The sequence below is a fragment of the Chiroxiphia lanceolata genome, chromosome 11 (genome assembly GCF_009829145.1).
Source record: "Chiroxiphia lanceolata isolate bChiLan1 chromosome 11, bChiLan1.pri, whole genome shotgun sequence".
In the NCBI taxonomy this organism is placed as follows: domain Eukaryota; kingdom Metazoa; phylum Chordata; class Aves; order Passeriformes; family Pipridae; genus Chiroxiphia; species Chiroxiphia lanceolata.
Window position 1 is genome coordinate 19,212,802 of NC_045647.1, and position 12,184 is coordinate 19,224,985.

The 12,184-nt window shown below is 43.1% G+C and overlaps 1 protein-coding gene across 6 annotated transcripts in view; it reads left to right on the forward strand.

The window, feature by feature from the left end:
• The window catches only part of BICD2 (BICD cargo adaptor 2), a 79,032-nt gene that overhangs the window by 59,422 nt on the left and 7,426 nt on the right, over window positions 1-12,184 (forward strand). For all 6 annotated transcript variants that reach the window (XM_032699355.1, XM_032699351.1, XM_032699352.1 and 3 more), the window contains exon 6: window positions 915-1,066. In XM_032699355.1, coding sequence (XP_032555246.1) covers window positions 915-1,066 — 152 coding nt within the window. The remainder of the gene's footprint in view (window positions 1-914; window positions 1,067-12,184) is intronic.

A 12,184-nucleotide genomic window follows, 5' to 3' on the forward strand; every position in this document is an offset into this window, starting at 1 on the left:
AAGGAGGCTGTTCATTAGAGGCACCCAGCTCTGTAAAGCTGGAACTGACTTCAGTTGTCACATACTCATGAGACTTTATTGAGACTTCAATATATTGTTTGTCTGAATTAGATCAGGTTATGTTTAATGTAAGACACCTAAAATGAAGAGGTAAATCTTATTTTTCACTTGAAAGAATTCTAGTAGTTACCTTTAAAGAGTTCTGAAGCTTAAGTACTCTTTTCTCTCAAACTGCAAAATAAAAGAGAGCCTTCCAAGATGAGGATGGAGTATAAGAACATGGTCAAAATAATGGGTGAAAGATAAAATTAGTCTTTGGGGATTGGTCTGTGACATTCAACACACGTTAGCAGTGTAGTAGATGAAAATAACTGCCATTAAAATGCCACGTGATGTGCCTTGTCATCTCCTCTGCAGTTAAAGCAATGGAAATTGAAGTTGTCTTTTTTAAAAAAGAAGGTATATAGTGTTGTTTAAGATTGATACATTAAGTTTTCTTTTGCACATTTTAATAAAGGTGTCCCAAATATAAGATAGGCAAAATGCTATATAAGGGTTAGAGAACTGCAAATGCATTTAAATATCAAGATACTAAATAGGCTGTTTCATTCCTTTATGTTGAAGTATATAAACCTTTAATTTATTATAGTAGTTGGAGGTGTCCCTACATGTATATTCTGTAACTTCCTTGATGTTGCTGCATGGTTAATGGGAGTAGGAGGCTCCTATATTTGTTCCCAACGTTCAGAAATGAAGTTTTATTTTATCTGTGTAAGAAAGTTGACCACAAGTTTAACATTCCAGTACAAAGTAAATGTTTCATTATGTGAGTAGCAATTAGAAATCTCTTAGCCAGCCATTTGGTGACGAGTTTCATTAAATGTTACATTTCCATTCTTCCTGGTCACCAACAGACTGCAGAGGTAGCCCTTGCCAACTTAAAAAGCAAGTATGAGAACGAGAAGGCGATGGTTACAGAGACCATGATGAAGCTGCGAAATGAGCTGAAGGCTTTGAAAGAAGACGCCGCCACCTTCTCTTCCCTGAGAGCAATGTTTGCTACAAGGTAAAAAAAAAAACATATGAACTGTGCAAAACGTCGTTCCTTGCTGGTGTGGGGAAGAGTTGGACATCCTCCCCACCCACCCCTGCAGAGAGTGGAGGGGTGGGTGCCTTTTCCCGAGATCCTTGTTACAGTGTGTGTCTGTGACATGCTCCTGTTGATGAGGAACATGCAGGGATATAATGTGCTGCTACAAAACATCAAGCTGTTGTGGTGATATTTACTGAATTTGAGTGGGAGATTATCACTGGTCCTTGAAGCCATTAGCTCTGTGAAAGAGTGACATTTAACAATGCAAAATGAGCGTTTATTATGCACTGAAAATGTGACTCTGCTTGACCCTAATGACCTAGAAAAGAGTGAAGATGTTGCAAATGTATTATTATTCTTAGATTGTCCATCCTGCAGCTGGAATCTATCACTTCATTGACCTGTGTGAGGTGATTTGGTTGCTTATGGCTTTGGAACTTGCTTCTGCTGCTTAAGTTAAGCTTTGTGGTGTTAAGAGACATAAACCCCTGCTGACACATAGAATCACAGAATTATCAAGGTTGGAAGAAACCTTGAAGGTCATAAAGTCCAACCCTCCACCCAGCACTGCCACTGTAGCTACCAAACCATATCACCTGGTGCCAGATCCAGACGTTCTTGAACACGACATCACCAGCTCCCTGGGCAACTTATTCCAATGCCTGACCACACTAACAGGGAAATTTTTTTTTTTTATATCTAATGTAAATCTCCCCTGTCTCAGCTTAAGGCCGTTTACTCTTGTCCTCTCACTGCAGGCATGGTAGAAGAGACCAGTCTCACTCATACAATCTCCTGTCCAAGAGCTGTAGAGAGTGATGAGGTCCCCCCTGAGCCTCCTCGGGTCTAAACAAAGCCAGGTCCCTCAGCCATTCCTCATGTTTTCCAGACCCTTTGTAAGCCTTATTGCCCTACTCCAGACATACTCCAGCCCCTCAGTGTTCTTTTAAAGTGAGGGGCCCAGAACTGAACACAGGACTCGAGGTGCAGCCTCACCAGTACCGAGTACAGAGGGATGATCACTTCCCTAGTCCTGCTGGCTACACTATTCTTGATCCAGGCCATGATGCCACTGGCCTTCTTGGGCACCTGGGCACTGCTGGCTCATGTTCAGCCACTGCCAACCAGTCCCCCCAAGTTGCTTTGTGCCAAACAGCTCTCAAGCCTCTCTGCCCCCAGCCTGGAGCTGCAGGGGTTGTTGTGACCCCAGTGCAGGACCCAGCCCTTGGCCTTGTTGAACCTCATGCTGTTGTCCTCGGCCCATTGATCGAGTCTGTCCAGGTCCCTCCAGCAAATCAACCTTCCCACACAACTTGGTGTTGTCTGCAGATTTACTGGGGGTGCACTCAGTGCCCACATCCAGATCATCAGTAAAGGTGTTAAACAGGACCTGCCCCAGAAGTGAGTCCTGGGGAACAGCACTAGTGACGCACCTCAACTGGATTTAGCTCCATTCCCCACAGCTGTCTGGGCCCAGCCATCAGCCAGTTTTTTACCCATCGAAGAGTCCACCCATCCAAGCCACAAGCAGACAGTTTTTCTGGGAGGATGCCATGGGAGATGGTGCCAAACACTTTACTGAAGTCTAGGTAGACATATTCACAGCCTTTCCCTCATCTACTAAGTGGGTCAGTGTGTCATAGAAGGAGATCAGGTTGATCAAGCAGGACCTTCCTTTCGCAAATCCATTCCAGCTGGGCCTGATTCCCTTGTTGTGCTGCATGTGCCATGTGATGGCACATTACACAGCACATAACATGTCCCAGCACATGACATGCCATGTGCTGTAGCAGTGATAAATGCTGTTTTGCTGTGCATGCTGCTGTCATTGATTCCTTCTTCTTGCATACAGAATTCTTTTGGGGAGTGTTGAGGCAATACCATGTTCCACATTGTGGGTCTGCTTCCCAGCTCAGGAGCATTCAGTTTTGCTCCTGTGCAGAGATAGTCCTGGGAAACAGGAAAAGAGAAACCTTTATCTAAAAATGGGCAGTTTCATCTCAGTAGGATTCACAGGCACAGCCCTGGCAGTGTTGATTTGCCACACATCCCTAAGTGCTTTCCAGGCGTTGCCTTAGGATGCTGTTTAACGTAACCTAGACACCTGGTTTTAGGCTAAGCCACAGGGATGGGGGAGTCTATATGTGCTCTGTGCTGCTTCCTTCTCTGCCCTCTCTGGACACTTGGAAAAAACTAAACAAAACAAAAAGCCACAAAAGGTTTTTCTCTGTCACCTGCTGAGGAGCACCGTGGTAAGGAATCATGAGGATGCAGATGAGGATTCCTGAGACTTTTCTGTGCAGTCATTTTTGGGGGTGCTTCTACAGGAGCTCTCATGTTCCTTGAGTAATCTTTGGCTTCCTTGTGATTCTGCCTTTCTCAGCAGTATCTATGCATGCAGTAATCATGGAAAGTGAAATGGATACCAAGGAATGCTAAAGGTTTAACTGGCAGCTCGTTCTGCCAGGGAAAGGAATGGCCTGTGCAGTCTGTCCTACTTTCTTTCCTCTCTCTCTCCTTTTCTGGAGTGTAATTAATATACAGAAATAGCAATCTCTTTGTTAGTTGTAGATCAGCTTGAAACTGGAAGAAAAAGAAAAAGCATACAGTTAACTTCCAGTTATTTTTCCTAGATCCAGATGGCCAGGTGGCTAACTTCCACCTAACTGCAGTATGTTGATTTTCCTGCCTCGGTATGAGAGGGTGGTCGTGAACTGGTTTGGAGAGGAAGAATTCTCAGAGAAGTGCCAGAGGGGTGATTCTCTCTCTGTCTTTCTCTTGATGTTTTACTCTAGAAGTCAATCTTGCCCTTTTCCTGGGAAGACAGTAACAAAGATTCCTTGGCATGGGGAAATCGGAGGCAGAATAGAAGTTTTCCTGAAAGGAACAGACTCAGGAGCTGTGTCCTGATGTGCTCTCACAGGGAGTCGTGGGTGAATAGAGGAGGAGTGAGCTCTGTTTGGAGATGCAAATGAACAATTGTAATTTCTGAATTTATGACCTAGTACTGTAGGGTGTTGTCACCCCTTCCCCTCCTGATCCCTGGTCAGGGAGCATTAGTAGCTTGGTGGTTGGCCAAGTGCATTCCTCTCAGTGGCTGTTTCATCCAAGTCTCCATTTCAGTTGAGGTGGGTTTGGAAGGGGTGTTCCTAGGTGCTTTAGTGGAGATAAGCTCAAAAACTGTTTTGGAGTGTGATTTTTAGGTGTGTTTCAAATATCAGAGGAATGTAACAGGCTAATTTGTCTTCACTGTCGCAAGCAGCCTGCAAATGGAGGACCTCTCAACAGCCAAGAGGTTTGTACCCACAGAGACTGATAAGGAGGGCTGGAGCCTTTACCCCTCCATGTTTGCTTCGCTGTTGTGTTCAAGTGTGGAACAAAGAAAATATGTATTTTCCACAGGAAAACTCCCATTTTGTAGGATGCAAGAGAGCTGTAACAATACATGAGAGTTGGAGGCTGGGCATGAATATAGTAACTGACCTAATTTCCTTTTTAAAGTAGGTTAATCCCACTAATTTGACAATACCACCAGCTATTTTTAATAAGTAATGGAAGTACAATAAGAGCTCTGCTGGAGACAAGGGAAGGCTTGCACAGCACAGATTAACAGCTCCCAGCACTGAGGGACTGCTGCAGCACCCTAGACAGCACTGTGTGCCTAAAATGGAGTTGTCATACAGAGGAATAAGTCAAGATATGAGTAATGTACAAAGCACACCTATTTGCAGTTAACTCACTTCACTTGGGTCTTTGTTCAAGTATATATGAACCAAGAGGCTACTTTCAAGGTGTTGAGTGTTGAGTTTACTGTGACCAATGCCCTGCAATGTTTAATGTGACCACCAGCACCAATTAGGGGTAAAGCAGTGAGTGTGAACAGGGGGTCCCAGAGCAGGGTTTGGGGCTATTCATGTCATTTCAGAGTGAGCAGAGAGCCAGCAGCTGGTGCTTGTTTTTCCTGGCAAAAATATTTGACCTCCAAAATGTATTTGATGGTAGGTTTTGCATTATTATTGTTTTTAAACTGCCATTTAGTAGGCTAAGGAAATTGGAAGATTTTTTTAACACAGGAGAATATAAATCCCTACTTAAGTGTGAGCAGGAGGGTTAGTGGCAAATTTGACATAAATTAATTCATCCTCCTCTTAAATATTGTCAGAAGAAAGACTGATTCCTTTCTTTGCTAGACAAAGAGCTGCTCCCAAGTGCTTTGAGGGAACTTGAAGTGAATATATCCAGTTTTCTAATGATTTAGGGCAGGAGGGAAGCATGATTTCCATGTCTTGTAGGTCAAGATATGTTTCTGGGTTGCCTGTAAGCAATGTATTCTTCAACCTTACAGGCAAATCTGACCTCAGGTTTCTTAAAATTGATTGCAGGGGAAAAAATAGAGGCAAAACAGATGAGAGAAAATCTGACTTGAAATTTCAGCGTGAGGTTTGTTTTGTATAAATTTTCAGTGAGGAAGAAGAGAGGAAGAAAAGTGTAGGTTTCTGCTAGTTGTTTGGAGAACACCTCTGAAGCTGCATTTTCCAGAGTGCACTGCCAGTGCTGATGAAGCACAGCTCCACAGATTTCATCCACCACCAATTCAGGTTCAAGTCCTTGAAGGATGATTAGATGCAGGGCAGGAGGCCAGCATGGCCATCCCTTCACAGCCAAGGAAAGGATGCACTGGGAAAACTTGTCATGGATTAAGCAAGGAGACAGTTCGAACACAAATTTTGCATTTTAAAAAGCAAAGGTTATTTTATTTTGTTATGCTAGTGTTTTCCTTGAGTTTAATTTGCTAGAATTTGAGTAAGCATCCTTCCAAAAATTCTACTAAATATAGAGAATGGCAGAAACCATACACAGTGCAAGTACAACATGGGGTTTGGCTTTTCTCTTCCCTGTTGTTTTCTTGCTGGTTTTCTGTCTTTTGATATAGCCTACAAGTGTCTTGTCTCTTCACCTTGCATGCTCAGTCCTACATGCACTCATGGAGGATACCAAAATCACTTCTCTTTAGAAGGACCTCCTGTGTGACAGGTTGCAGCCAGTGCAGGATGAAGTAAAGGAGGCTAAAACCAAACAATTACATTCATATGAAGTTGCACTAATAAACCCTGGTAAGACTTACACTGGCTCTGAGAAGTGACTTAGGATACAACTTCACTCCTCTGGTGAAAGGCACTGGCTTCTCAGCTTTGCTGTTCATGTAGTCTCTGGTTCTCTTCCAGAGACTGAGAATAAGCAATGGAAGTAAGAGAACAAGACATTTCTCATTCTTCTAAAATAAAGAAATAAAGAATTTTATTCTAAAGTGAAATAAAAGCCTTCTAGCAGAGCAGAAGGCTTTGGAAAGCAGAAAACAAATGTGCCTAGATGTAATTAATGGCTATCCCCATGTTCCAGTGTTTCATAAACAGTAAATAAAGGGAGAGACAAACTACAACAAGTCAGCAAGGGGACAAGTGGCAGCTGATAGAACATACTGGAAAAACTGAGAGCATGTAACAAGAGATTAAAATGACAAGATTGTACTTTTGATAGAGAAACAAAATCATGATTACAACATATGGAACTAGCAGCGAGCTGTCGTTCTCTAATAGAGAAAAGGTGTTTCAGATGAATACATACATTAGCCTGGAATCCCACTCTTGTCAGTTTTCCAAGAATTCAAAGCATTTGGGAAAATATTCTTGTGTTTGTGGACATCAAAGGCCTGCAGAATATAGAGGAGTTTAAATTCACGTGGAGAACAGGATTGAGAGTTACAGCTAAAGGGTCTTGGCAGTGGACTCCACATGGTAAAGTATTCAACTTTTCTAAAAATATCCCATAGGATAAATGGTCAGAGGAGCCAGACACAGAAAATGTGACTTTAAAAATTTCCAGAATGGGATTCCCAGATGGGAGTAACAGCATTTGCCTCCTATTTCTGGTGCTAGGTCTAGAAGTGATGAATGATGTCTGGAGACAAAAAAGGTCTGGGCTGCCTGCACCCACATGAAAGGAAGGAGACATCCAGGCAGGACAAAGGCATTCACTGTCCTATAGGCATGCTACAAAACCCACGAGGGATGTCATGCACATACTCATGTTTACAGCACTGATGTGCCTGCTCTAGACTCTGTGTCTGGCAATTAAAATGTCTGCTACAAGAAATGCTGGTTATGTTGAGACTCAGCCTTGGTGGAGGTGCCCCTTGTAGACAGACCCTGGACTGGGGTTGCAGCACTCTTCTCCCAGGGATTTGTTGGAGTGGCTGTGTCCACACCACATTCCCATGTGCCTGGTGCTCTGCTTGGTCACTGCTGTTTAGGATGAATATGAAATATTAGTGGTGCAGAGAACTCCTCAGAGTAAAGACTGTGCCAGCTCTTGTTAGGCAGCTGTCTGCCCTTTTGGTTTTAACCAAAGTGGAAAGTGAGTTACTGTAAAATATGGGGCATCACTGCAGTAGCAGTTACTTGTCTCCCTGGTGTTTTAGATTGGCAAGTCTTGGTTTTGTTTGGCAATTCCTAGGAGGTGTCAGTGCTGGTAGGCTGTAAAAAGCAAAGCACATGCACAGTTTGGGTGGGGTGGAGAGAGATGACATGAGTTTGGGATTAGATCCTCCACCCCCTGCCACTCCTTCAGTGAAGAACTGGGGAAAATGTTCTGCATGTGTGATAGCTTTACACTTCTAATCTAGTGGCATAAGACTATTACTTTTAACCTTTAAACATAAAAAAGAAAGGCATTTTCTTTTGAATTCTAGGAGGAGCAACTTTGCCATAGAAGTTTATCATCTCTCCTTGAGAGATTTCCACCTTATTGGTGGAAATTGGGAAGAGCTGTAGTGTCCTGCCCTGAGAGGCTGGTTGCTCTTCTCAGTGCAGAAGGTAATTCTTCCCATATGTTTCAAACTACAGGAGAGATTTGTGGTCTGATTACCTTCTTTGTTAGCTTTTCCTAACACACTTTGATTACACATGGCTGATTATGAAGGTTCTAGAAAACTATAGATGGATATAAACCATCTCTGTTCATAATGAAAATCACAGTAAATTACACAAATAAAGGCACAGGTTTTATTTATTTCAAATAATACAAGTCAGGTGAGTTTTTTTGGTGCAAGGTACTGAGGAAGTAATCACAAATTAGGAGTTGGCTAAAGGTTTCCATTCCCTTGAAGTTGCTTCTCTGTAACTGTAAACTGCCTAAATCTGGGGTGTTGTGAGGAAAGGATTTAAAGCAGAAGTAGATTCACTCCAGTGACCCTGCACCTGGGAATACCAAGACCTGGAGAATATTAGTGTGGGAAACCACATATTATTCCTTCTGTTTATTCTCTGTCTGTTCTGTGAAGTAGAATTTCTGTGTAGAGTGTTTACTAGAGGTGTTTACAGAGACTTGGAGGTGCTCTCACAGACATGCTTGAGCTTCTGCCATTTTGAGTTCCTCCAGAGGAGACCAGCTCAGGCAGATTGCGTGAGATCATAGAAATGATCTGGTTTCTGAAGACAGGCCTGTCCTCTGCTGTCAGTCCCTAATAACCACCTTCTGTTCTTCCACTTCAACATCCAAATGGTGTACAGACTGGCTCCAAATCTCCCCTGGGTGCTGAGGAGCCCATCTCTGGTGCACCACATGTGCCACACAAGGCAGAGCAGAAGAGCCCTTGTGAAAGGAGCTTCTGTCGCTTTGTTGCTGCCGTAACCTTCTCCCCTGTGTTCCTCTGGGAACACAGATTATCTCTTTCTCTGCAGATGAGCTGGTTTTCACCAGGGGTCGGGTTAAGGGGAAGGTGGGAGGAAGATGTTAAAAATCAGTCTTTCATATGAATTACTAATATAAAGAGTTAGAAACAGCACATGGCTGATCTCTTACAGCTGAATGCAGTCAGTGCTCATTTACATCTCATTTTGACTGTGTCTTTGCTAATACATTTCCCAGTTTTTAATAAAGCTGAAAAATTGTGATTTTAATCCTCCATGTTTGAATTTCTTATGTGCATTGACAGTCTAATCTCTCAAGGTGGAAGAAGCTGATGCTTCTCTCTAATGCCTTCTTCAGTCACGTCTGTCTTGCTTCCTTGGAAGTTGTCACGTGGTTCTCATTGATTGCAGAGGAGAGGGAAAAGTATAATTATGCCCAGGTGCATTTGGTTACATCACTTTTTTTTTTTTTTTTTCCCCTGAAACAGACCTTGATTTACTGGTGAATTCAGCTATAAATGGTATTAAAACTAGTACATGCTAAATCTTACATAAACTGGTCTGTAGAATAAGGCACAACTGGTGTTTGTGGGAAGCAGTGGTGTGCAGCTTTGGAAAATGCCACAAACCATTGTTAGGTTTTTCAGTAATTTGGCTTCAGAGAGTGTTTTAGAGTATTTATTTTCTCATCATTATATTTAACACTTAGGATATTTATTTCCTCTTTGTAGATATTTGTTTTAGCTGACGGTCGTTTTAAAAATCTAGTTGAAGTTTCCTTAAGCTTCTTGTTGTTGTTGTTAATTGCCAACAGTAAGAAAATGGGCAACATTAAAGCCTTGTGTTCACTATCCACTTAAAGTTGTGAATGTGTGAAAGTACAACAGGCTTATGCTAATTTCATATCCTTCCTAAACGCATGAAAGGTTCATTATTTTCTTTCAAAGGTGTTTTTAAAACAAAGACATCTTCTATTCTGACTTTATTGGATGCACAGCTGGGAAGTAGCTTAGCAGCTAGCAAATGGAATTGTAAAAGGGAAGGAGCTTTTATTATTCTATCTGCAGAGCAGTGAAAATATACACACACACAGCACAGAGATGTGCTGGCAGAGCTGCTGCTGCCAGCTAAAGCAGTGCCAGAGGCTGTGCTGTCTTAGATGCTTAGGGAGGCTACATTGTTGGGGTTTGGGGGGGTTAAGAAAATTAAATTGGGAGTCAGCAAGCAGCAGGAAGGAAGGAAGGAAGGAAGGAAGTGGGGCAGATCCCAGTCCACCTCTGCATGCAGCTTCTACAGCCACTTTTAGGGAACTTCTTTACCCTTTGTTCCAGTGAATAATTGCTGTGCTTTGCACAGTGGTGTTCTCTGACCCTGGACAGCCGTGCTTGCACTAGGACAAGGTTTCAGTTTTGAGGCTGTATGATTCCTTTTGGCTTAAAGATCAGCAAACCAGGTTCAGGACACAGGGCAGGGCGTAGGCAGAGTAGTTCATACTCCTGCCTCTGCCCAGTCCCTTCCTATGTAGGTGACAAGAGTTGCTCAGGTACAGTTAAAAACTGCAGCTGCTACTGATAACACCTCCCTTGGGTGTGAAAGGAAGTAAAAACTCCCTGAATATAATTTTATGGAAAACTAAGGAGGGGAAAAAAAAAAGCTAATTTAGGTATTTGAAACAGTGAATACCTTGTCATTTCTAGGCACAGTTATTTGATGTTGTAAATCTTTGTGCTAACAGGAAGCTTGATGAGTTAATGACTTGCTACAATAATCTTTTGGAGTCAAAATCCTGGCTTTAATTATAGCTTGGCTCACATAGGAAAGACTTCATTGCCTTCTAAACTCTGCCAGGCATCTGTCTGTGTCACCAGTCAGCCACTGGCTTTGGCACAACTGGCTGTGCTTGATCAGGAGGCAGGAGTGATATCAGAACATGAGCAAGACCACGTGGGCAGTCCCTGCTCTGCTTTACTGCCAGAGTTTTGTTACCTCTTCATCATCTCTTCTTGTTCTAAATGGGGTGGGGGGAAGAGATCTGCCCCCTTGCCATGTCTGGCTTGGATTAGCACCTCTCTGGTGCCAATCAAATCAATAGATAGCAGCAGTCCTGACACTGCTTCACTGAGCTAAAAGTTTTAGGGCCCCGTCTGTACCAAAAAAAGTGGATATGTTTTGATTCACAAGAAAGAAGCTGGAAAAGGGGAGGAAAAACCTCCTTATAATTTCACCTTGTCCAGATCTTTTGGGAGAGTAATAGTGAGAATGAAACAAGGGGAGCAGGGACAGCCCACTCTAGTACCAGATCATATTTTCCTGCAGCAGTCGCATTCTGTTCCTCAAGGAACTGGTAACTCTGTCTGGACATTCCCCTGGTTTGCAGCAGTGGAGCTTGGAAGGAACCAGATTTGAAGTGTGGGCAGAAAAAGGTCACTTTTGATATAACCAGACTTGGCTTTTCACCTCAAATGTCACGAGTGTGTGTGAAAGCTGGAGGGAAACCTCACAGCCCTCAGGCCTCCCAGGAATCTTTAGCCTGTGCCTCCTTCCCACTCCTAAGGGAAGAAAACACCTCTCTAATCCTCTGGAGCAGCAGGGCACAGGGTCACCAGGTGCTTTGAGCTGTTCAGTTTTGTGGCCATGCCCTCCTTCTGGAGATGGTGCTGCCCTCCCTCAGAGACTGTTATGCCCTTTTTAGACTTCTCAGGGCTATTTCAGTCTGTGTTCCTCTCTAGAACTTAAATGGGTTTATGGGACAAGATCTGGCCCTGAGTCTGCTTCTGCTGCCTGGGGTGGAGGGGTTGGTTGTGCCCTGTCAGTCCATCTGGCAGGTGCTGGGCTTCCAGCAAGTTAAGGGTCCCTGGGTTTGTTTTCTTCAAAAGAAAAACCCCTCACAGGGTGGTTTTCCTCTGGGCTGCACAGTGTGGGATAGGCTGTGAGAACTCCAGAGCAGGGTGCCCAGAGATGTGAGGGGACAGATTCCTGTGCATATGGGGGTCCCAAACTCACCAAAACCTCTTGGTCTCTGAAGTTGCAGCACAGTTATAGTTCATGCAGTTTTATATGGATATTTCTAGGCTACTGGTTAATCTCCATGTGTATTCAAAAATAAAATTCTAGGGGTTTTTTCTTTTTCCTTTTTCTCTTCCCAAGCAAATATATTTAGGAATATAGGCCTAATCCTGCTATGTAAAGTCGGGGAGAGCAGAATTAGAGGCTTGATAGTATGAGCACAGCTGATGAATCTGCATATCAATGAAGGTTTTTTTCATAGTGGGTTTTTTTTCCAGTCTGCTTTATGTTACTTAATGACAATAAATATCCCTTAAAGTCAAGGGCTCTTCCATTTCAATATTAAAAGGAACTTCTCCGCTGATACTTTTGTTTTTATGAAGAAGTTGTAAAGGGC